The sequence below is a fragment of the Podarcis cretensis genome (genome assembly GCF_951804945.1).
Source record: "Podarcis cretensis genome assembly, chromosome: 3".
Lineage (NCBI taxonomy): Eukaryota > Metazoa > Chordata > Lepidosauria > Squamata > Lacertidae > Podarcis > Podarcis cretensis.
In genome coordinates this window covers 64,045,449-64,072,479 of record NC_137172.1, presented here as the reverse complement: position 1 = coordinate 64,072,479, position 27,031 = coordinate 64,045,449, and the positions used below count along the sequence as shown (strand labels likewise).

Genomic DNA, 27,031 nt, shown 5'->3' with positions numbered 1-27,031 from the left:
TTAAGCACTCTAAAATCCTATTGAACATAACTTAAAATGCTTTCCTACATCTGAACTGTGCCTTTAACCTGCATTTATTAATGAATCTGTAGCACATTTCAGTGTACAAACCATGTCGCAATTCTGTAAACCCCTCAATTCTCTCAAAGTGAGAGTTCTGATGTGTGTATGTAATTAAACATGGCCATCTGTATAAGAACAGGTTATCTGTGTAGTATGAAGGGTAAATTTCACATTTATTTATAGCGCTTCTGTTATCAGATGATTATTGCATCCTTTCCCCCCATTTTACTGGAGCTTAGCCCAGCTTGGATTTCCAAACAGATTCTCCTGGTAAGGCAGCAATAATTTAATCCTCCGATTGACTAAGTTGCTCAGTGAATCACTGAACCAAATCTTTTCAGTGACTCATGTGTGGTGATTAAAATTGGCTTTCATTATCTTAGGATGCAATCTGTCAATGACTGATACAGCACATATTTCTTGATTGCCTTAATTAAGAACAAGAGGGAATTCCATGTGGTACAGTGGCAGGGGGGGCGAGTGAATCCCAGAGAACTGGGGGGGGGGTTGCTTTTCCTTATTTGTTTGCTTGCTTGCTTGCTTGCTTGCTTATACCACCCTTCTTCCAGAGATCTCAAGGCGGTTCACAACATACAAATGCAAGTTAAAAACACCAAATACATAATAAAAGCAAGAACTAAAAACCTCACAAACCAATAACCTGTTATGTTCCTAATGGGGAATTTGTTACTAAGCCCTAGAACTACAGCCCAAGAAAGGGACTATGAACCATATTAATATACTTCATTATTAACACCTATAAGTGATTGATAATGAGACCTACATCTCTTATTGTTCATTAGGACAAATTACACAAGATTGTCCAGTGAAAGTCACTTTCATATCTAAAAATATTAACACTAGGATGCAGATTTCCTTTGACCAACAACTATACAAGTACAGTTAGTATTCTTGGGTTATATTTTCATTCTCTGAACTTTCTTCCTTCATAGAAGTTAGCTTGGGGCTTGGGGGAGACACCACTTGGAGATTTTGCTTCAAGCACCGAAATGTCTTTAGGTAACCCTGGCTCAAGTATAGTGAACTGTATACTTTGAACTTGACTTGTGGCTCGTCTGTCTACTTTAGAGCACGTTCTCTCTCCCTCTCTCTCTCTCCCAAGTTTGGCAGAGTCTGTAACCTCCAAGCATTTAACTTTATGCACTTAGCAATTTTTTTAAAAAATTGAAAGTAGGGAAGAAATAGGGCAGACATCTGGGGGGGGTAATATTTTGGACATCCCACCTGCCATTGAACCCAGTGCTTTGTCTACTGTATATGCAGTTTTGGCTTTAGGTGTGATCACCAGAATGTAACCCCCATGAAAGTTGATACTGTGTTCCAAACCAATATCATAGCGTTCAAATGTAGTGTCTGGTGCACTCAGATACCAGTTTCTTGAAATCCCTGTCAGGCACTAATGCACAGCTGGAGAGGGGAAAGTGCCCTGGGGAAAGGCATTTTTTTCTCCGAGACATCCCCATGCTCACCATAGAAAGTTCAGCCTGTGTCAGACTGGTGCCTACCAAGATGGACTTAGTAAAGAATCAAACAGGCTGAAGGGCACTGCATATGTGACTTACAGGTTTTGAAAGCACAGAAATTGATACTGGTATCAGACCCATCTAGATGTGGCTTGAGAATTTTTCAGCTCACCCACTCATGAACACCATAAAAAGAATATCCACAAAAACTCCAGCATACCTTTTGGACTTCTTGGTGTGTGTGTTCAAATCAAATACTAGTAAAATGGCATTTTATTTTCATACCCAATAACACGAATCATTTCATTTGCTTAAGTTAGGCTGCAAGGCTGTGTATGCACCATCCATTTAAAGCTCATTTCTTTCCTCATGCCCAAATGGGATCCTGGATACTGTAGTATACAATTCCAAGATTCCTTAACAAGTTCTCAGGATTCTTTGGGAAATGAAATGTGCTTTAAAAGTATGGTGCAGAAGCAGTAAGTCTCATAAAATTTAATCAGGCTTACTTCTGATTAGACATATATTAAAGTATTTGATGATACTTTTAGCTAGAAGATGCACAAGTAAAGCTGGAATACCGTGAAACAGGACATAGTTATGGAATCCTCGTGTAGGATTCTCAAAGGACTTCAGTTATGGTGAAAATATCTATGTTTTTCAAATTTTAATTAGTTGAAACCATTACTGAAAGTAGGTTAGACTCTTCCCTTCCCTTCCTTTTTTTTTTTTTTTTAAGAAAACCAAATCAACTTGTTGAGATATTTTAATTCACTAAAATAATGTCCCAGTGTTAACTTGCAAATACAATAAAGGATTGTTTTTCTAATTCCATAATTTTTTTTTATATTACTTGGACAATATTTGTACAAGAATCTGACTAGTTACTTGATCCTTTCTCATATATGACTTACACTTGCGCGCGCACGCGCACACATATATAGCGGTGAGTTGCTTAATTTGTTACCTGACCTTCTGTTCTAAGGAAAGGGTGTTCTGATGATAACATTGAGATTTTCCAGCTGACACAAGGAAGAGAGAGAACAAAGTGGATGAACTATTAAGATGATAAATGAAAAACAGGGTTTTCTGTTATTGCAGGTTATATTCATTTTCCTTAAGGAGGAACGGGGGGAAAGAATGGCTATTTCCTTTCACTTACTCTGTAATCAGCCATAATTTTACACTTTGAAATGTATCTTACTATAAAACTACAGATAAGATTCAGGAAGCTAGGTTAAGACACTCAATCTGAAAATTCTTTAGATGGTCGATTGTCAAATTTATTACTGCGACACAATGCAGTTCTATCATACAATTGCATTTGCAGAATGATTTGCTGCCCCTCTAGAGTCAGTGGAACTAAACCTAAGTTTGCAGTACTTTACCTTAATCTGTTTGCAGATTCAGCAGTTAATGTGCTGTCAGGTATCAACCAATTTGGCCAGTACAATGTTGCTAATTTTGATGGTTTTCCTACTGAATTTAGTAGGTTTTCAGTGGAATAAATTCCTGTCCAGTGGTCGACTAGAAACACAGTGGCTTCTCTAATAGTGGTCATTGGGTCTTTGTCTAATCTTCAGTGGAATTTCTGAACTGGATTGGAAAGCTTGGAGCATACTTCTTGTTCAGAGAGAAAACTCACAAGCAGAGGCAACTGCTGACCAATAAGCACAAGTCAGGCTGTATCCCTGCTTCCATTAACTCCACACCCAGTATGCTCCCACCAGTGGACTGTGAACACAGAACATTAGCCACAATCCATATCTATCCTGTAGATTATTGGGAAATGCTGCACTTTGATGCATTTCCCCCTATACCAGCTTCAGTCTGATTTGAAACTGTTAAGTCATATGATGAAGACATAAACACACCCTCTCCTCCACTTGTATCAACAGACAGTGGCTTGTTGAAGAGAGAGGTTTGGAAGAGATTGTTTTCTCTCTTGTAACAGAGAGGGAAGCAGGAGAAAGAAAAGAAAGAGAGGGGAGGAAGCAAAGGCTGCTGGAAGCCTAGTAACTTCACCTACACTGGCAACTTGAGCTCAGGGCAGGCTAACCCTTTCATGCACTCAAGTGTGAGTCAGTAAATGAATATTACAACATAGGTGACTTTGAAATACATCAAACCATACTGATAAATACGAAAGTGGTTTGAAACACAGCCAGGGTAGAGATAACCTCATTATATTTTAAGTCAGTAATATGCACACAGCCTCTGTTAGAAACAATTGATTGCAGGTTCTTTGGGAACTGGTCTCTCAGACTGTCTGGGTCAAGCCGCTTCAGTCCTGGCAGTCTGAGAGAGGAGGGGAGGCCAAACAAAGGGACAAAAAGAGAAGATGTCTCTTTTTGAAGTCAGACCCAGTAAATGGAGTATAGCTTATGATGAACACTGAAACATAACCAAGTTTGTCTTGGTTTGTTTGGGTGCCTCCATGTACGAGGCCCAGGACAATTGCCCCAACCTGAACATCGCCTATGCAAGGTAAGTTGGGAGACATAAAAATATAATGAATTGTACATTATCATGGAGCATCTTGTACCAGATACCATCTGGTCATGTGTGTTTAATCAGTGCCACCATTACATTATTTAAATATAACATGCATTTTTAAGGATATTTTTCACACTTCTGTTATGACTGCAGATGTTTCATTCTGTTTGAAATTTGGCTTTGTTTCTATATTCCAGTGCTCCCCTCAGCATGGTTTACTCAGCATTCCCTAGAACATTGTTCTATCAAATATTCATGCTGGTTGCAAGTCCAAGGTGTTCTGAATCACATTGCTTTTTTGTTTTTCGCTGAAAAACCCACTTAAATAATTCACTCTATCCTTATATTTGTTTTTCCAGTAGAACATGTTAAAGCATCCATGCTTTGATGCTCCATATCTTTGACAGTTTATAATTTGTTTTCTTGTTGCCCTTGGGAGAGTAGAATATAGTGGCAGAAACATATCTGTTTGGAAGAGAAAACCCCACGATCCTAGTACTTCTGCATTTTCAGCATAGTCAAAATCTGGCCTTCATTGAGTTCCTGCTTATTCGTTTAGTGAAGATCTTTGTACCTGTAAATTTTTCCACAGATACCATTTACTCAGGGGAAATTGGAACAAAGAAAAAGGTAAAAAGACTGTTGAGCTTCCAGAGATACTTCCATGCATCCAGGCTACTGCGTGGAATCGTACCACAGGCTTCACTGTACTTGCTGGATGAAGGCTACCTTGGGCAAGCAAGGGTAAGAGGCATCTCCAACAAACTCCCTACTAAAGACTTATTCTAAATGTAACAAAGAGATCAGCTGAAGATTTGCTTGAGTTCAACATGAAGAAATGTTAGATATGTAGAATTGGATCCTGAGATAATTTAACATAAGGAAGTTCATGGAAAGAATGTTTCTCACCCCCTCCTCCCCCTGTAACCACTTGCACCCCCTGAAATGCCTCTCCAGTGGGTCAGAAGCCTCTCCTGAACAATGTGTGGTAGGGTTTGGGGACTGCTGAGGGAGGGGAAATGACCCAAGTGTGTTGTAGCACACGGGTGGTCAACATGGTGCGGTCAATATGTTGTTGGTCTACAACTCTTATCAGCCCTAGCCAACATGGTCAATAGTTATGAAGTTGTAGAACTCAAAAGTGTGTGACTCTGGGGCGCACCATGTTGGTTACCCTGATTCTACTATATCTTTAATCATCCTCATGGTCCCTTCTGACTCTGTGATTCTGTGAAAAGAAGCCATACCTTCAAGCAGAGCTGGCTCTGCCATTAGGCACACTGCTGTGGATGCTTCAAGCAGCAGTCCCATGGATGCCCCACTGCCTCCGCAGAAGTGCCACTGATTTCAGCTGTAATCACGCAAGATTTGTGAGTGCACAAGATCTTGATTGTTTTGGGTAAGATCTCACCCCAAACTGCAGAAGCAGAAGGGCATGCAAAGAAGGAGTGCCAGTGGCGCAACAGGTATGGGAACGAAAGGGCAGGGAAAGGTGGCACCTCCTATTTTGCCTCAAGCGGCAAAACGGGATGCGCTCCCCCTGCCTTTCATGGTTTCTAAAACAGCACTGGACCAGGTATTGCAGTGTAAAATAATACAGCAGAGAGCAGGCATTTCAGCAAACAAACTTTTCAATGGATACTGGTTGCTGGAAACCACAGGAAGGAGCGTGTTCTTGTGCTCGAATCCTGCTTGTGGGTTTTCATGCAGGCCACAGTGGTTGGCCACTGTGAGACCAGGATTCTGGAGTAGATGGGTCATTGGCCTGATCCAGCAGGCTCTTCTTACATTCTTATGTCAGGAAGTTTCAACCAGTTGAGGTTTTGGAAATGTGTCCCTGTTTTTGTCTGAAATGTTGGAGGGTACAAAGTTGAGAAGCTCATTTCAGTCTTGGGCAAACCTTCAATTTCTCTTTCTAAACCACTTAGAGACGGTTCTAACGTTAAGCAGTATGTAAAATATATATGAAATAAATAAATTTCTGAAGTCTGTGAAGCTGAAAGTGGAAAGCAGAAGCTGTGGTTCTTTAAGATGCTGGTTCTTTTTAGAGAAATATATTTAGAGCTATGCTAAGAACTTATTTCAAGGATATATATCTGCTTGGATGGAATGGAATAAAAAGAAAGCAAGTTCAGCATAGCTAATTTTCTACGGTTTCTATGGGTGCTTCTAGAGAACCTGTTTATTGAGCATTCGTCCTGATTTGTTTGCAGGTAGATAAGATGGTCTTGCTGATTTTCTAAATTGTTGTTAATTACACTACAGCCGGGATGTGAAACTATGGCCATCCAGATATTGTCAGACTCCAGCTCCCATCAAGGATGAAGAGAGCAATAGTCCAGAAATGAATGGAGGGCCATAGGTTCCCCAACCCCATTTTCTGAGTTCCTCCCTGCCCCCAATAATGTGAGTTCCAATAACGAGCTTTCCATATAAAAACCTAGTTTTGTTTACAGTGCTGTTTTCCCAACTGACAAATACTAAGCTATATGTAGGTGTCTTAGACAGCAATCTTATGCACAATCAGCCGAGAGTAAGGCTCATTTTGGGCTTGCTTCTGAGACTGGATTAGACATGTATAGGATGGCAGTGTTCGCTATGTAGGTTCCTCTCTAAAACTGGCTACATTTGAACTATTACTTAATTAAAACAAAGGTACTTACACTTTCAAATGTCATAAATGTACCAAAGACTACAATTTTATGTACTAAATTATTTCTAATATATATTTTTTCTTAAATTAGTATAATAATTTCAGGTTTATTATTAATTATTAAATCTAAATATTTATTGTTATCCTTGTTGTTGCTATTAAATATATCACCTGCCCTTCACCCGGGACAGGTTACAACAAATTAAAATTCAAAATGCAGTTAAAACAGATTACAATCACAGGACCAGGGTGAGTCCTGAAAGCACATATCTCAGGTGTCAAAGGCCAGGGCAAACATAAGAAAGTAAATAATAATTTGTGAGCTCATATCCAGAGCATGTGAAAGGGGATGGTTACTTCTGAACATATATAGAGTGCATTTCCATTACCACTGTGCAAATTCAGCCCACTTCCACATCTCTTAAATGAGGGTGTGCAGTTTCCCAGAAACCATGAGCCCCATAATTTATAAAGTAAATTTTAAAAGATTTCACATAAATCTGTCAATACTTATTTTGTACATTCTGCCTTTTATTTTTATATTCCCAGTATATGCTATCCAAAGTGGGAATGTGGGATTTTGACATTTTCCTGTTTGACCGCTTGACAAATGGTAAGTTGCATAAAATACCTTTCAGAGAACACTGATTCTTAATCATTGCCTTTAGGTTTCTCCATCATCCTTAAATCTTTTATTGCCATAGTTTTTACCTATGTCTCAGTTTTCCTAAATGAAGGGGAGGGTTTAGAAGTGTGCATAGCTGCAGTCACATCATGTATTGCAGAATCTGTTCCATACGTAATCTGGTGGCATGTGCAAACTTCTGAAAAAATGCAATCCATTTTCAAGAGCCCAGTTTCTAGCTCCCATGGTTGTGGGAAAAGGCTGACAATATATGTATGCTGAAGAGATGTCAAAAGGCAGTAGAGATTTGGCTATTGACACCATTATTCCTGGCATCCTTGAAGCATAGAAATACTCATTTCCCTCAATCACCTAGATCTTGTTTTTTTAAAAAACAACAACACAAAAAACATATCCAGACCATTTTCTGCTATAACCCAGAATTTGTCTTCCAAATAATTTAAGAAAACTACAATGCAATTTTCTTGGAAATTGTTTTTCAATGTTATTTGGTTGAAAAATATATATATGCTATTATCTCCTCCTAGCTCTTGAAGCAGAGCAATTTAAATAGCAACCATTCATTTTAGTTTCCAGAATTTGCAGAACTTTTAGACATGTAGGAGGATATTCAGTGCTAGTTCTACTCAGCGTAGACCCATTTACATTAATGGGCACTACTGACTTTGATTCATTAATTTTAACGGGTTTACTCTGAGAAGGCTGTAGTTGAAGACAACCCCTTGGAATTTTGAATGTGAATACAAGACAGTTCACCACACCAAACTATTTGCAAAAAAACGCTATCTACCCTACAGGCACATTGTGGGACCACAAGCCAGTACTGCCACCAGCAGTCTCACTGTCTTTAACTGGAGATGGTAGGATATGAACAGGGGATCTTGTTTGGGCAAGCCATTTAGATTACCCACCAAGCTATGCCCCCTTCAGTCCTATGGCCCTTATTTTGGGGGACGCTTCTGAAAATACCATTACGAGAGGGATTTTCTTGCCATTGGGGTAACTATGTGTTAACATAACTGAGAAGCAGAAGGAAGGTTTTCAGGCTTATGGAGCCTGCATTTCTGGGTCCCCAGCAAAGCCATTATGAATTATAGAAGGCTGCATTCTAGTGAAATCACCCTCAGGGCCCTTCCAACTCTACAATTTTATGATTCTAATAACTTAAATATCCATGGACAGCGCTAGCGGCGCAAGACAGTAACACAATTAACAAGGTTGCTAAATACAGTGATACCTTGGGTTATAGACGCTTCAGGTTACAGATTCCGCTAACCCAGAAATAATACCTCAGGTTAAGAACTTTGCTTCAGGATGAGAACAGAAATCACATGGCGGTGGTGCAGCGGCAGTGGGAGGCCCCATTAGCTAAAACGGACCTCCAGAACGAATTAAGTTCTTAACCCGAGGTACCACTGTATGGGTTTTTTCCATCCAGTTAATGCACGTCTCTCTGTTCCCTCAGGAAACAGCCTTGTAACCTTGCTGTGCCACCTCTTCAATGTACATGGGCTTATTCACCATTTTCAGTTAGACATGGTTACATTACACAGATTCTTAGGTAAGTACTTCTTCCCTCTCTCTAGTAAAATAATAATAATAATAATAATAATAATAATAATAATAATTAATAAATAAATAAATAAATAAATAAATAAATAAATACATAAATAAATAAATAAATAAATAATATAAATTTATTATTTATACCCTGCCCATCTGGCTGAGTTTCCCCAACTACTCTGGGCGGCTCCCAATTGAGTGTTTAAAACAATACAGCATTAAATATTAAAAACTTTCCTAAACAGGGCTGCCTTCAGATATCTTTTAAAAATAGGATAGCTGCTTATTTCCTTGACATCTGATGGGAGGGCGTTCCACAGGGCGGGTGCCACCACCGAGAAGGCCCTCTTCTTGGTATAATATGTTCTTCTTTAGTGTGGGTTAGTGTGACATTTCCTTTATCAGTCTTTGGTAAGTTGAAATTGAACAGTTACATGGGAGGCTCAGCTTCAGCAGCAAACCTGCACAATTCTCATTTCTTATGATAATGGGAATGGGGAGAGCTGTAAAGTTGGAAAGTTGACCCATTCCAGAACTGGAATAAACATATTATCTAGGGAATCTTAAAATGCTAAGTTGTTGTTGTTTTTAAGTGATAATCCAGATTCAGAATATCTGGTCTCTGCCTTAGTGCAGGGGTGATTTTGGAGGACCCTATTTTGAGGCCATTTCCAGATAGGTAGTAGCTGTGTTAATCTCTTGAAGCAGAAAACGCAGGTACCAACATATTAATATTCATATAGAAAAGCAATCTTATATAATTATGCAATCATAGATTCTCCTCCTATCCTCCACAAATACTATTTATTTTTCTTGTGAATCCATGCTTTCATGAAGAACAATAAAGGGTGATTTAGAAAATAGGCTTCAAAGCCTTTAAAAGTCTGGCGAAGCTTTTCTAGCATGTGGGTGCGTTTTTCTTCCACCAAGGGACAGTCTTGTAAGAGTGCCAAGCCACTGGGTTCTTTTTAAGAAAGAGCTTCAGTGGGTTGAATTCAAGACATAAATCCAAAGTTTCAAAATGACCAAACATATTTTAATCACATATTCAAAGAATGATCATGTTTTGGGGTAAGAGTCAGTGGTGTAGTGGTAAATTCTGAAGTGCTGGCACTCTGCATGACAATCCCTATACCCTTAGCCATTCTGCCTATGCAACAAAAATGAACTTTTGACCAATGTAGGCATTATGAATTCAGTGCCAAACCAACTTTCCTCTCACTTCCACTCCTGCTTAACATCTCCCCCTTCTGGTTTGCTTAACATCCAGCCTGATGAAGAATTCTCTTGGACTCAAGAGCTTGCTCACTATTTTGTGACATTTTGGTTGGTCTCAACTTTTGAATGCTTCAAAATATAAGTGACACTTTAACCCTTTGCCTTCTAGCACTGTTAAGGGCTACACCAATTGTTTATCTTCTTTCACTTCTAGTTATGGTGCAAGAAGATTACCATAGTCAAAACCCATACCACAATGCTGTTCATGCTGCTGATGTCACCCAAGCTATGCACTGCTACCTAAAGGAGCCCAAGGTAACCAAACACCTTCCCTCCTAAGAATTGTTAAGATAATTTATCAATAGGACATATTGATGCCATTCTACTAATGAAAGACAAATGCATTCCTCAAGATCTATATTGGGGGTTTTTGCTTGTGGATTGACTGAGTTGCTGTGAAGCAGAATATAGATTGGGATCTACTGGCAGATCTGTTGATCAGCCACGGTTTCTTAGTTGTTTAAAAATGACAACAAAATTACACAAACACACAGAAATTATGAAGCTCAAATGAAGAAAGCTGCAAGGGGAGGGGGTTTCAGTGGATCCACACTGAGTAAAAGATAGCTGACTACCACCCAAAGTATCTTAGACCTGCATATCCTTTGCTTGGAATATATGAAGGACCTATAAGGCAATCTTAAATCCAGTGTCACCAAATCAATAGAACAGCTGATGAATATATCTGTAGGTATGTACTCTGCTTGTGCAGCACCTTTTCCATTTGTTTAGAGCCCTCAGTTAAGCTATTCACAGCTACATTATTCATGAATGCCAGCCAGCAACAGAACAGCTGGATCCGCCTCGCCCCCCCCCCGTCATAAATCAAAGGGTGCTACACTGACTTTTGAGATCTGCTAAAATAACGCTTTTTTTTACAATGCACTACTTTTACTCACCATTAATATCTGTCATTGTGGCAGTAGTGCATGAGGTTTGGCTGGTATCACTAGTATCTGCATTATCCTTTGGCAGATTTTCAAAAGGTATTTACACGTAACATCCACCTCCCCATTTGAACATTGTTTTGATTGCTGGCACCTCAATCATTTGTTTCAACTGAGGTCACTTCCAGGCATTCATCCTGATTTGTTTACACAAAGTTTGTGACGTTAGACACTGTCAGCTACCTATTGAGCATGCATTCAGATTTGTTTGTAGGGAGGTTGTAAAATGTTGCATTGAGCAAATGGTACCCCACACTTCCCAGGGCTTTCTCTTGTCACTTACTTTTATGCAAAAGGTCTGGTTTTTATTTTTATAAGGGGGTTTCTTTGTGCTAGAATGCCACATCAACTTAATTGCACAACTGGATTTGCTAGTATGTGACTAAAGCCTGGAAGCACCCCAAGTGTGCTGTTGCAAAAATCAGTAATGTGGCGCTGCAATATAAACTCAGAGCCTTTATGACCTCATCAGTGTCATGCGAATAAGCCACATAGTGAACTTACTCTGCATTGTCATAAAAGTTGAACAGTTTTATGGGCATGAGTTTGCTTAACTGTGAATGGTGAGCAATAGCTCTCATATTTCATTTAACCTTGATTTTTTGCATGGTTGCAGCTTGCCAACTTCCTCACACCTCTGGACATCATGCTTGGACTACTAGCTGCTGCAGCACATGATGTAGATCATCCAGGAGTAAACCAACCATTTTTGATAAAAACCAAACACCATCTTGCCAGTTTATACCAGGTGAGAATGTACTTATTTCTCAAAAGTTATACAAGTACAATTTTAGATTTTTATTATAACTTAGCTGCATTTTATATTGCAGCACTACAATAGCAACGTTAGGTTTTCTATCTTAGGAAGGAGTCATGTAAATTCTGGAACCATTTCTGGATACGAATCCTTCACAATTCTTCTCCCTTATACAAACAAACGTTCTAGTCACCATCACAAATAATCAGACATCATTATATCCAGGACTGTCTATATGCTGCTCCTTCCTTTTCTTTTTCAAGTTGAGTTTTTGCATCTAGGCAACCCAACTTTTGTGAGTAGAACATCTGAACTTGGTAACTCGTGAAAATTAAACTGATTTGTATAATTTTTCCTGTTTTGCACAAGACATTTTTGGTTTTTTTGGTCTTGGGGAGAAAAGCGGAGCTATGTAGACACTGGAAAACTTCCCCTCACACTTTCAAACTTATCTCAGGTGCTATAAACTTTTTTTAAAAAAATGTTATATTCCCATTACAACATTCAGTGCTATTCTGTATTTCTATAGAATCCTACCCAAAGCCAGACTTTTCAGAGAAGACCCCAGTTCAAAATGAAGAGCTGTTTCACACAGATACACTGCTTTACTAGTAACTAGCTACATCTTTGTTCTCTGTGCTCCCCCACCCTCTCCAATTATTATATGGTGGATGAGTTACCTGTTTGGCACAGGTTACCTAAATGACAATATAGCGTGCCCTCTGGCATCCCACAGAACCCCTTCCTGATTTAAAGTAGGCAGTAGTGACTGGGAGATGGGGCTGTAGAGAAGCAGTTGGCCTTTTCCTAGATATTCTTAAGAAAGTGGAAAGTTTCAACTCTCATCCTCAAAACATAAAGTACAGTGTGCACAGAGGGGATTTCCAAAGACTGCACCCATGTCTTCAAAAAAGAATGTGAGAAGTTGCCCAGAGCAAGCAGTTGCTCTTGTATCTGAAATGTGTAACTGTGGTCAGAGAACCTTAAGATCTATTATGCTAGTACAGGTTGTATTTTATACTACCTAATTCACTGGCCACTCTCACTTGTGCTCTGCTTGTTTCTGGTGAACTAGATTAGTGTGACTGAGTCTGTAACCAGCTCTCTGGGGAATCCTGGTTTTCTATTGAACTAACTGGGGATGGAGGGGAGAGAGAGAGAGAGAAAGATTCTCTTCAGTTCTCACTACCATCTATACTTTCTCCCTGGAGATGTCAGTTGTGTAACAGGCCAGACTGTCCTTCTACACTAAGATAAAGCAACAGACAGGGCTATGAGAGCCAAGGCTATGACAGAAGGATGCTGAGATATCCTGTGACTAACTCAGCTTGCTCTATCTGTTTTGACAAGCCATAGCCAAACATAGATATACCACTGTGATGATCTGGGGCACTGCTCCAGACTCCTCCAAATGTCAGGGGTTCTGGATAGGAGGAAAAGAAAACTCTGAGGAACATTATTATCCTATGAAGTAAATGCAGATTATTCTTTGAGAACTGTACAGTCTTCACAGATAAACCAAAATGTTGCATAAGATAATCACATAGACATACAGATAAACTGCTGTGTCAGGAATCTTCATAAGTATATTTTCCAAGTGTCCTCATCCTCACATGAACAACCACATCTCAGAGGGCATCCTATTTTAGGAAACCCACATCATGCTAACTTCAAAAGAAAGAATCTAGAAAGCAATATCATAGTTCCATCAGAAGACGGGCTCAACAAACCAATTTACAAATTATAAAGCAAGCAAGAAACCTTAATCTTGTAACAAAACAAGATTCAGACAAAATTACCTCCATTTTTTATTTTTTTTACATTTGTTGGTTTAGAGTGTTCAGTATAATTGTGGAGGCATATCTGAGGCATTCGTTACTGTAAGGCTCCTCAAGACAATATTTTTAAATTAAATACTCATCCTGATTTGCTTTCACAAAGCTTATGCAGGTCTGGTTTTTATTGAACATTCAGTCCAACTTGTTTGCAGGGTGGTTATATGATAATGAACATTCATCCCAATTTTATTTATATATTCCATACAATTTAGATACAGCTTGATTATTTTTTAAAAACACCACCACCTCCATGTAGTTTACAAATTTCAACCTAATTTGTTTGCATAGTGGTTATAAGTCTTCCTGTTAATCATTATCCCACACTTTTTACTTCATTTCCCCATCACTTTCCTAACTGCAAAAAGTCAGGTGGTTTTTTAAAGTGGATTTGCTGTGCCAGAGTAAAGGTAAAGGTAAAGGTACCCCTGCCCGTACGGGCCAGTCTTGACAGACTCTGGGGTTGTGCGCCCATCTCACTTAAGAGGCCAGGGGCCAGCGCTGTCCGGAGACACTTCCGGGTCACGTGGCCAGCGTGACATTGCTGCTCTGGCGAGCCAGAGCCGCACACGGAAACGCCGTTTACCTTCCCGCTGGTAAGCGGTCCCTATTTATCTACTTGCACCCGGAGGTGCTTTCGAACTGCTAGGTTGGCAGGCGCTGGGACCGAGCAGCGGGAGCGCACCCCACCGCGGGGATTCGAACCGCCGACCTTTCGATCGGCAAGCCCTAGGCGCTGAGGCTTTAACCCACAGCGCCACCTGCGTCCCGCTGTGCCAGAGTGCTTTAACCCAATTGCACAAGCCTAATTTTCTGGTATGTGGCTGAATGCCTCCTGGTTGCAGTAACTCTTTTTTTTTTTAAGAATAATTTTTTATTAACCAACCAACCAATCACATCAAATTTTAAATTTTTGTTGGGGGTACCCATATTTCAAGTTCCGAAGGGGATCCAATCAACTTCTTGCTTCTTACTGCTGTTTTAATGTCCACAAATCTAACCTTATGATGTTCACAGTACTATCCAGTCCTTTTTTATTGTTTTTCCACATCTCTTGTTGTTATTTTCATAGCTTTTTCCTTTCTCTTTGTGACCTCTGATAGTCTCCACAAGCTGCTTAGAACATTTTGTAATCCTGCATGGATATTATTTTTTTTATCCAGTAGCCATATCCAGACGTTTTCCATATAACATCACTTCCATACATCAAAACAGTCTTAGCGTCATTAATCTTCACCAATCTGCCTCCTTTCTCAAAACCTCTGAGGAGATTCACCAGGAATGCAGTCTGAAAACAGGTCCGTTCCTCCTCCCGGCTATAAATCCTTTGGCAAGATGGTGACTCCAAATTAATTGCTGCACCATTCCAAAAGCTCTTATTGCTTCTCGATCTCCATAAAGCATACTTTTGGTTAAAGTTTATCTCCACACAGACCTTAATCATCCTGTTTGGTTCAGTTCAACCGACGATTCTAATGAGGAGGGGTTCTTGTAAATCACATAGAAGGAAAGTAAAAAAGGTGTCCCCCCCATTCAGTCCCGTTGTCAACATACCAAGCCTTTGGTGTATCTTCATCATAAAATATTCCTGTTTCTCCAACCCGTCATCTTCTTTCGCAGAGACTTAAATTAGCAGACTTCACTCCCCTTCTTCACTTGAAATATGTGCATTTGCTTCTTTTATAATTAATTATTCCAAATTGCTGCAGCTAGTGCGCGATCAGAGACAGCGTCCAGGAGAGCCGAGGTCCACACGGGGGCATTCTGCCTAGGTCCCTCACCCCCTTCTTTCGAATTAGGGGGTGATTTATGGGCACAGCAGGCAAGGGCAGTGTTCCCCATTTCCTTGGGGCAACAAGGGAGGCTGCCTACTCCCATAACAGCCTCTTAATTACCCCGTGTGGGTCGGAGAGATGGTATTGTCGGCCATCTTCCAGTGCACCCCTAGTGGCCCCCTCCCCTGGTGGCAGTATCTCAAAGTATGTGAAGAGCTGTAGTAAAATACCACATGTAAGGGCAATTTCAGGTGTGTTTTGAAAGTGCATGTGTGGATAAAGTGTGTAAAAATATAAGTCTGATGTTTGTTTCAAGCCTGTTAGAACAGCATGCTTTAAAATGTAGCATTACATGGAACAGTGCCCCCTATATCACTATCACATACATAAGGAGCAGCATCTACTTTATTTTAAAAGTTCCAAAACATGTTTAAATTGTTGGGATTCGCAGGATACTGAATAAGTCTGCAGGCTTCAACAGGATGATGCAATACTCTGTGAAGTGCTGGGTCAGAGTGACTCAGCAGGAGTGTGTGATTAATGTGATTGGCTATCACCTGTTTTAAAAAGGAAAGCCTGTTTAACAGTGGGTGTGGTTGCTGTGGTGGTGGTGCTGTGGTGTGGTGATGCTGTGGAGAGTATTCGTTTGCCTTAAGGAGCAGGTACTCTGTTTGGACTGTTTTGTAAATACCTGTATATAGCTCACATTAAAAAGACTGCACTGGGAAAAACCTGGGACTCTGAGCGTTTCTGCTGAAAGCGCCGCGAGGAATTTCGCGACATAAATTACTTTTTTAAAAAAATCCAACCCCCCTTAGCACTCACATGTCTAGTCAATGGTTCTTCTTACACATTTTGGCATAACAGCCTGTCAGTCATTTACTGATGCATGTTGATGTGTGCAAAAATGCTAGTTGCAAATAATGAAAAAGCAGCATTTATGTCAAACATTAGACACCACTAAATGTGAGCGCATACAGGAATAAGGTTGTTGCATGAATAATTCCAGAAGAAAATGTGTTATTTCTAGTACATTCCATCATTTATGCATGACAAAGCTGCCTTTTGTGACCGGAGATTTCCAGATGGGAACAGCATGTACCAAGTACCATAATTTGCTCCCAAAGTACAAAGTTCTGATTTGAGCCCCTGATGCCACAAGGACAGCAGGGGAGCTTTGAACAATGATGACAAGGACCTTGGAACCACAGTTCCCACTATGAAAAACGCCTCGTTATCGCGCAGACTTTGCCTCCAACTTTCATAGGCAATTACAAATGAAAACATGAGCTCTTGTTTTCTTCCTGCTTTCCTGCCTTGTCATTATAGATCACAAGGTACAGTCAGTGTTAATCATAGCAGCACCAGAACTAACATACAAAATTAACACATGTCTAAGGGAATTACATTAGTTAGTTGAGGACTCATGATGTTGTTATACTGGTAAAGCTAAGGAGGGAGCCCTGCTACCCATTTCATTCCAAACAACTGATATAAAATGGTTCAGATGTGTAATTGGAGCAATGTAGTCCTGACTGGTGAATAGGACCGGGGAATAATTCATGCAGCAACCCATTGGTCTGTGCAGTTTCCCATTCACTTAGGGAAACATGCACTGATGCCTGTTCCTCCATTCATATGGACTTCATTGGGCTGAGAATCTTTTTGGTTATTTGTTTCCTCCTCCAGAATGTCTCTGTATTAGAAAATCATCACTGGAGATCTACAATAGGCATGCTTCGAGAGTCAAGGCTGCTTGCACATCTGCCAACAGAAGAGAGGTAAGCACCATCCACTAGGAAACTTAAGAAACATGGTATTTTCCAGAAAATTTTGACTCTGACAACTTCGTAACTCCCCTGCATACAGGGAGGTATACAGCGTATTGATGTGAATGAAAGAAAATACGCATCCTAGGGATAGCCATCTGAAAAAAGTAAAATTACATTAAAATTCCCCAGTTTGACTGGTATTGCATGCATTCTAGGGTTCAGCTGAAACACACACACACACAAATTTTGTATCTGAGATGAAACATGGTTCCCATTTCAACAATTGCCGTGATGGAAGGGAGTGTTTGGCAAATTTTGGGTGTGTGTGTGTGAGAGAGAGAGAGAGAGAATCAGTGACTGCTATTGGATTTTCTCAAAATTACCCAGAAATTTATTATTCTTGGGCCATCGCCACCACACATCCCTTGTGGGTGCTCTTTTGTGCGTTGAACATTTCTAAATAATGTTCTTGAACTGCAAGCCAGGGCATTCTGGGGGAAAACAGCCAGAGACAGCAAAGCACATTAAAGGAGAAATATGCTGCCACCTCTGACCCCAAAGTAATTTTGCAAGGTAATTTTGTGCTGCCCACACCCACTAGAATAGCTTAATTTTCCTCATACATTTGAGCTGAATGTGCCAATATTTAGTCTTTGGACTCTGCCTTAATCTATTCGCTGTGCTACTAAGTCATTTTATGAAACAATATACTTTTAGAAATGGGAACAAATTTCAGTAGGGGGGAGGAATTGTGGATAAAAAAAATCTCCCATCCTTCTATTTTTCATGGACTAAATAATGTCACAGTTAATTGTCTGACAAAAGTAACAGCAGATAAGACAGACCAAAGAGAAAAATACTGGCTTACCTTATTTTGTTTACATTCCATTTAACCTTTGGGTATAGGGCAGTATATAAATTCAATAAAAAAATCAATAATAACCACTTGAGGTATACATGAATAGGAACCTTCTATCTTGGACCAGGGCAATGTAAAACATCCCGCTGCAAATAAAGTCAGCATAACTGGCCAAACTTGGCCCTCTGGCTGTTTTGGGACTACAACTCCCATAATCCCTGACCACTGGTCCTGTTAGCTAGGGATGATGGGAGTTGTAGTCCCAAAACAGCTGGAGGGCCAAGTTTGGCCATCACTGCCATAAAGTCTCAAAAAGCTTCTCTGGAAAGCCATACATTTTCCTTCACCACTTGCTATTTGAGCTTGTTATGACGAGAGAGACAATTAAGTAATTGAGCGATTCTAACCAATTACCAGGATGCAGTTAGTGGTCATGGGTTGATAGTTGCTAAACCAGTTCAGAGTGTTTGGTTCTGGGAGTGGGGAGAAAACTTTTGGAGCATAATTGTGAACAAGTATACCAAAGTGAGTTCAGCAATGGTGCATTAAACCGGATGTGCTAAATAAGGATTGGCATCCCCAAACACCAGAAGATAGGAGAGATGATATGAAGAGGTATTAATAATGCCTTGCTCAAAACACACTTTTCCTTTTTAAACTACAGGCATGATATTGAACAGCAGCTGGGCTCCCTGATCTTGGCAACAGACATCAACAGGCAGAACGAATTTCTGATCCGGTTGAAAACTCATCTCAAAAATCAGGATTTGAAAATGGAGGATGCTCCTGATAGGCATTTTATGCTTCAGGTAAATGTAAAGATTTTCCTACCTCTTTCTGTGAACACATAACCCGTGTGTGTGTGTGTGTGTGTGTGTGTGTGTGTGTATTCATACATTCAATGTGTGGATTGGCTTGACAAACTGTCAAACACTCTATGTTGGGTCCTTTTGTAATACACATGCAGAACAGGGGAACAGCATACCACTTCTCTCCTGTTACTTATGGAGCAGAGCTTTCCTCGCCATATAGTTACATCAAGATTGATATAGGGGGCAACAAGTGCTTGTGAATATGTGTAGCATTTGGGGTATTCTGGTTTACCTAGGCTGCTCCCAGTGGAGGCATTTATTGTGCAAGTGATATACCCTGTTTACTCATGTTTAACAGAAGGGCTAAACAATGCAGTCATCATCCTGTAATCTTCCTATATTTCCCAGCACTACCTCTGTCATTTTACCTATCTCCTAAAAAAATCTATGATGAAAGGAGTGGAATAGCAGCACATTCCTTCTGCAGTTGCAGACAGGAAGAAAGTAAAACTGAGGCACAGTGGGAGTTGATTCTGGGAAGCTAAATGACATGCTAGAGATGCCATTACATTTCTGGTTGCAAAGCCATTTCATGTCCTGCACTGCAAATAAGGGGAATTCTCTCTCCTTAGCTATTTGCCTGGAGCTTAGGAAGGGGAGGGGGGTTCCATTGAAAACAGCAGGGTTTACTTTTGAATAAACGTAATAGGTGTGTTCCAGATGGAATCTGGTATGGCTTCAGTCCTCTTGTCTCAGGCTGAAAGTGCTGGTTTTTTGTTTTGTTTTTTTACATGATTTTAAAAGATCAGAACACAATTGTGCTACAGTTCGTGCATTTTTATTGGTGCACCCAAGTAAAAGCTAGCAAAGCTCTCACCAGTGTTGGCTTTTTGTTTCTTGAAAGCCATTTAAACAAGCAGGCATCGGTTTCGAAACATTAGAGGAGACAACAGGGAAAGAAGGCAACAGAACAGCAACTATTGAACATCACTGTAGTGTAAAAGATTCCCGGTGTTACTTTTCTGACTTCTTTTAAAGCTCAGCCTATTACTTCCTCTTTTTACAACTGCACAACTGTTTGGCCCCTTAATTACAAAGAGCAGTTTCTCTGGTTGCAAGGAATCCTCTGTTTGCAAGGTTTTTTTTAGAATGCCTGGGACAGAAAGGGAACTAAGGAATGCATTGCTTGGTTGAGAGAAGATGGCTGTAATGTCCTTGCATAGCCCCTTTTCTTTAAAAAATCCCTAATTAAATTGCTGCCTCTCCTAGAGGGAGTTGTTCTCACTCTCTACACACTGCTGTTTGCACTTTTAAGTTTTTCGGTATATGAAGAGCACAATTACAATTTAACAAAATTCTAGTTGCCAAACTGCCTAGAAAAAGCAAACATTAAATTGCTAGCTGGGTTGTGAAGAAAAAGGAAGGACCTAGAACCCAAACACAGCAATGTTTACTTGAAAGGCTATGATCCTCTTGCACTGGATTGCACTCTTTTAAGTTATGCAATTGTATTATCATGGAATATCGAAACTGGCCATGAAAAAAAAAGTGCATGCACACCAGTTCAAAACTGGGTGCTGAAATGGTGACGAAAGGCACCAGCTTCAAAATGTGAAGAGAAAGTGTGTGGTGACTATGTGGAGTCAGTAAAGGGGAGGGGACAATACTTCCCACTGGTCTATGGCCCATCGTGGTATAGACAGAACATAGCAAGATGCTGACACCAAACAAGTGCCACACCTCTGGAAACATGGACAGTGAATGACATGTCAACTTGTGCCTTCCAGCAGAAGAGCAGTAATTTGGCAGTGCTAGAAGCCCTCCATCTGGAAGCATGAGGTTGTGTTCCGTGGGGCACATATAACCCAGCCACTGTATTATACATTTCCATATAAAAAATCACAATAGTAACTGAGATGGAAGAAATTAAATGTACATATATTTCTGTAGAGTACAGTGGTACCTCGGGTTACAGACGCTTCAGGTTACAGACTCTGCTAACCTGGAAGTAGTACCTCGGGTTAAGAACATTGCTTCAGGATGAGAACAGAAATCGCATGGTTGCGGCGCAGCGGGAGGCCCCATTAGCTAAAGTGGTACCTCAGGTTAAGAACAGTTTCAGGTTAAGAACGGACCTCCAGAACAAATTAAGTTCTTAACCTGAAGTACCACTGTAGAAGATAAAGAGGGGCTGATGAGAAGTGATGCTGGTTCTGGTTACACATGGCTGAGGTTTAACTATTCTAGCAATGAGCATCATAAACAATGTTGGTTACTGGGGTGGGGTGGGGGAGTACTTGAATGCCTTGGTTCTTTTCAATCTGCTAAGCTGCCTACAAGAGTCAGTGGGGGGCTTTTCACCTATATTTTTTCTCTGTTGGATTTTCTATTACTTTTCCTCTCTGAGATTCATACAGCATAAACTTTGGCATTCATAGTTTGCTTTCCAAAGATATTCTCTCAGCACTTGAACACAAACAAGTACCAAATTTCAGGAACCAGGCTTCTCAAAAATTAGTGGTCCTGCTGATGGGAACATAATAATTCTCATGTGCAGGGTCATGGGATGACTGGAAACATGTCAGCATGCCAGCCAAATTCTAACCATTTTCTGTTGCTTTAAACTAGGATCTGGCTGCATATATTATGGGAACATTTAATGCAGCATGTAAACTTTGGGGCTGAAGGTACGTCAGCCTCTGTTACTGAGAGAGCTCTGCTCTAAATATCTTCCCTTTATAGAGAAATACCAGCAAAAATAAATGGCATCACATGAAAATCTTAAATGGATTTTGCAGAAGATGTCTGAGTAGAAAAAGCTGAATTAAACTACTTATTTTCGGTGGGAGGATATTCCCCACTTCTAAAGAGTTCAGCAAAAATATACAAGTCCCTTGTTCTATCAAAATAAAGCCTCACCCTTAATGCATTTTGTTTCCATTATAGAAGAGGTTCTGGATTGCTTTTTATTGAATATTTATACCATTATAGCAGCAGAGATGCTAGATGCTACTATATAGCAGTTAAAGTGTGCTGCTATTCCTCTCCACTTACCTGATGTAGCTCCTCAGAAAAGATGTATTAAACACTTTTTCTTACTCAAGTGTGCACTGAAAATTATTCCAGAGAGATGTATCCTAAAGCCATTTAAACAACAGTGAACTTCAGTTATAATGAATTATGCTGCATATTCCTATGCATCACTGGCTGGTGTCCGGTTAACTATGAAAATGATACAGTACAGTCCTGCACCTAGTTAGCCTTATTATTTATCTTATCAGCATACTACTACTAATGTGCTGCATGGAACATCTAAGCAGACTGCCATGCACAATTCAGCAGGTGAAGCTTTGACAATCAATGTATCTCCAACTAGGAAGCATTTCACTCTGCAATTTCTGCTAATCAGGCGTCTTATGAAAGGAGCGTCTTGCCAGAAAAGAAGCTAGTAGCCCTTCTTTTTGCCAAGTATCAAGAATCATTTCCCCTAACTTTGTTAGAAGTGAATGCCAAGCCATCCCTAAATATTTCTAATCTGCTACATTCTACCTATCACGTCTTGCTTGGCTGTTCTTCAGAGGACAGTGACAAAGCCAAATCTAATTTAGGCTCAGAAAGACTCAAATTGGTTGTTCTAGCTGTAATGCAGTAGGTAATAGGATCTTCAGACTAAGGTCCCACTATTATGGTTATTAACCTGAAATATAACTTGCGCTGATTGCTTAACAAAAGAAATGACAGTAGAAGATGCCTCCTACTTCATAGCTTTTAGTTTTTTAAAAAAGCTTAGATCATTATTCCATTTCAAATGGAAAGCCCGCCTGCAGACTGCTTAACATAGCTGCCACTGTGGAGGAGTCAGAGGAACAAATCACGAAGCAGATGCTGCTTCTTCCGAAGCATAATTACAGGCTTACCTGTCTATCTTGCCTCTAGTCTCTCACACCTTGTACTTAATGTTCTTTGACCAAAATAGTATTTCACATGTTCATGGCATAGCCATATTTGCATGAAAGATAAAAGGAGACAACAAAATGAGCTCCTCCTCACAGGGGCTGAGATATTTCATGTGTGATCAGAAGCAGTATTTGGGATGAGGGAAATGAGAATAAAGCCACCTAGCAATCATAAAAAGAACAAGTCACACAACTTAAAACAGCTGTCCTGAAATATACCCTCACCCAATGAAATAAGTCACTAGGATCGCAGCACAGTACTCAAGCATTCTTCCCCTACAGTGTCTTCCTGATTTTGTCTTTAGCCAAAGGATGTAGGCTAAAGCATTCTACCTCAGAAGGGAAATTCTGGTGTTGATGAACAACTTGTGGGGGTAAAATTTGGAAGTGAGCAAATTGATTAAACTGAGTAATGCACTTTCTGGTTGCTTAATGAATAGTGTATCAAGAATTAAGTGTTTGGGTATGAATGCTCTTGCTGTTCGATCAACTGGTCAATTTTGTGATTAATATCTTATGAGGTTTAATTCAGGATTTAGACTAATTAATTGAAAGAGCTAATGAAATGATTAATGAACTGATGTTTATTATGATTAAGTTGCAATGCTTATATAAGGACTACCAAGGTATCAGAAACTTTAAAAAGCTGAAGTTATGCTAGAACATATCAAGTAGTTTGTGTTCCGTCTATTTTTGGTCAAAGTTTTCAAAAGATTGGATTCACAGACCTGCTGTGGGCCTCCTGTATGAAGCTCATGGAACATTCAGGGTAGTTTGGAAACACCTGATGTATATAGCATATCATGCAACAATCTACAAATCTAAATCCAGAACCAGCTAAATATTATTATGCACCTGAAATTAAAGGGTGTTATCTGACCTATATCTGAATAGGAGCCAAGTTATGTTACAAAGTGGGAAAACTAAGCTGACAAATGGAGGAAACTCAGGGTAACGAATCTCTAGAGCCTAGCAGAAAATCATGACAATGGCAATACCAAAGTCAATGTATCATATATGGCAGAATAAAAACATATGGTTTTGCAGAAGCATTCTGGAAATTTTCAGGTACCAAGGTTCCCTTGGACAAACCTGGATCCAGAATGATCCTTCCATAAAAACGGTTAATTAACATTTAAGACAATGTATTTGCTTTATGCAAAACAGAACTCTATATGTTAGCCTATTTGCTAGAATTGACTTTGTTTTATACCGTCACTACTACTACTACTACTACTACTACTATTTTGACCCAAGTATTCTGTGAGTTATTAGGAGTGGGGAACACTTGCTTTTAGATGGTACTTTTGAAGGTGTGTGTTTATTTCATTTGAAGTTTCTTCCCTTTCAATGTTATTTTTATTCATGAAAAATCTAGTAACTCCCAAAAATTAAACTTTTAATACTGGACTGAGCAATCCTGGTGCCCATAAACAACAGTGGTGTTCTTGGCACAACAGACATTAGGCCTATACTACATATGTGTTTTGAGTGTATGGAGTGCAGTGTCTTTTACTGCGTCATTCATACCTTCTTGTCCTTATTTCCAGATTGCGCTAAAGTGTGCAGACATCTGCAATCCTTGCCGGCTCTGGGAGATGAGCAAACAGTGGAGTGAACGGGTTTGTGAGGAATTCTACAGGCAAGGTCAGCAGGCTCATACATTTCACTTTGTGTTTCCAGTCACTCAATCCGGTTTTGTTAATGGGAAATGGCATTTACTTATCCCACAGTGCCCAATGCTCACTTTAAACCTCCCACAAAAATATGCTGACAGGCCTCCTTGAATAAGTGGCTAGGATTAAAGGGCAGAAGTAAGTTAATAGAACTAAGGCTGTTTAATTAGCTGGACTACCAGATATTGTCAACCTGCCAACCTAGCAGTTCAAAAGCACGTCAAAGTGCAAGTAGATAAATAGATACCGCTCCGGCGGGAAGGTAAACGGCGTTTTCGTGCGCTGCTCTGGTTTGCCAGAAGTGGCTTAGTCATGCTGGCCACATGACCCGGAAGCTGTACGCCGGCATCCTCGGCCAGTAAAGCGAGATGAGCGCCGCAACCCCAGAGTCGGCCATGACTGGACCTAATGGTCAGGAATCCCTTTACCTTTACCTACCAGATATTGGGCAACGATGTCTGAGTTTGCCTGCAAGCATGTATCATTCTTAAAATGCAGTCCTTACAAGTGACAAACCACCTGCAGAAGGGTTTTCAGACAAGCTTTTGTCTACTAGTACCTGGTCACATTATATGGTATGATAACATCTGAGGACAACATGAACCCAACTCACTCAGAAACTTTTCTGTTCTGGACAAATCTCTACTTGCCTCCAAAGTGAGGTATCATCTTGAGCATTGTGCATGTCATTAGAGTTGCTAATGATTAGAATGCACTTGTCAGGCACACCAAGGGAGATGCCAGTAGATCACACAGTTTCATGTTATCTTTTATTCATTGAGCTTCACATAGTCCTAATTGTTCCAAAAGGGCATTGCAAACATGTCATACAAAATTACAATTTGGTAAGTTACAAGTCATTACAAAATCTCTTAAATGTGTTGTTGTTGTTTTAAATTAAATTTTAAAATCATTAATCTATGAAAATCAAGAGTCTAAGAATCTTCAGCGCAGTAACTCTGAATGACACAAACCAGGATTAAGTAAAATTTCCTAGGGGAAATTAACACTTACCAGGGAGTACATCCCATGGAACTCAATGGGACTTCCTTCTGAGTATCCCATAAAAGCCAAGAGGATAGCAAGCAGAATCAAGGAAGATATTAGAGGCAAGAAATGAAGAGAGAGAGAGAGAAAAACCTTACATATATCAGACTGTCATACATACCTATGGTGTGATTGTACTTGGTATGTTGTGTAGTTTTGATTGTACCATCTCAAAAAGGATCTTATAAAGGTGGAAAGGGCTTGAAAAAGGTTCAGAAAGGGGCAACCAAAATGATAAAGGGGATGGAGCAACTTCCCTATGAAGAAAGGTATATTTGGAGCTTTTTAGTGTGGAGAAGGGGGGATATGCTAGAGATCTATAAAATTATGCATCATGTGGAGAACGTGGATAGAGAGAAGTTCTAAAAATACTAGAAACCATTTTCATCAAATGAAGCTGAATGGTGGGAGATTCAGGACAGGGAAAAAAGAAATACTTCCTCCTGCAAACACATAGTTGAACTGTAGAATTAACAACAAAATATAATAATGAACACTAGGTTTAGAGATAAAATTATGGAAAATAAGGCAACCAGTGGCTACTAGCAATGATGGCTGCATCCTACCCTCCAGTATCATACAGATTTGCTGAGGAGCAGCAGACATGGGGAGAGTGCTGATGTGCTCATTACCTGCTTGCAGGCTTCCCATAGGTACCTGGTTTGTAGAAATATTGTAAGAATAATCACTGGACTAATGGGCCTTTGCTCTGATCCAGCAGGGCTTCTGGTAGACATTTTTAGGATAGCACTGTTAGGACGCATGGTTTTGTAAAGGCTATTTACAATGTGTCTTTTAGACAGCAGTGCAAGAGTACTAGACAATGACAAAGCTTTTTGTTTGTTTGCCCGCACATTTACAGCCTCAAACGTGGTTAGTATATTAATAGATGTTTCTAAACTCTTGTTAAGCTGTGTCCTGTATATCACACAGACACAAAAGAACCGCAACCACCCAGATAAGCCTTCAAAAGTTGTTCCTTCTTTCTGGTAGGTGACCTGGAGAAGAAATTTGACTTGGAAGTAAGCCCTCTTTGTAATCAGCAGAAAGACACAATACCTAGTATACAAATTGGTGAGTATGCAATGCCTTCCATCATTAGCCTGAACATAAACCAAATGGTGAAGTACAAATAGATTATTTATGTAAAAGTTACCCAAAGTCAAATTAGTTTTGCAAACAATCCAGGAGACCACAGTGGTGCCTCGCAAGATGAAATTAATCCGTTCCGCGAGTCTCTTCGTCTTGCGGTTTTTTCGCCTTGCGAAGCACGGCTATTAGCGGCTTAGCGGCTATTAGCAGTTATTAGCGGCTTAGCAGCTTAAAGAAAAAGGGAAAAAAATTCCTTCCAGTAGCACCTTAAAGACCAACTAAGTTAGTTCTTGGTATGAGCTTTTGTGTGCATGCACACT

At 40.0% G+C, this 27,031-nt stretch overlaps 1 protein-coding gene across 4 annotated transcripts in view; it reads left to right on the top strand.

Annotated features, from left to right (window-relative positions):
- Positions 1-27,031, top strand: part of PDE7B (phosphodiesterase 7B) — a 181,760-nt gene that overhangs the window by 151,480 nt on the left and 3,249 nt on the right. For all 4 annotated transcript variants that reach the window (XM_079970681.1, XM_079970682.1, XM_079970679.1 and 1 more), the window contains 9 exons: positions 4,636-4,787; positions 7,246-7,309; positions 8,808-8,903; positions 10,338-10,438; positions 11,747-11,878; positions 17,187-17,278; positions 18,793-18,937; positions 24,447-24,543; positions 26,613-26,693. In XM_079970681.1, coding sequence (XP_079826807.1) covers positions 4,636-4,787; positions 7,246-7,309; positions 8,808-8,903; positions 10,338-10,438; positions 11,747-11,878; positions 17,187-17,278; positions 18,793-18,937; positions 24,447-24,543; positions 26,613-26,693 — 960 coding nt within the window. The remainder of the gene's footprint in view (positions 1-4,635; positions 4,788-7,245; positions 7,310-8,807; positions 8,904-10,337; positions 10,439-11,746; positions 11,879-17,186; positions 17,279-18,792; positions 18,938-24,446; positions 24,544-26,612; positions 26,694-27,031) is intronic.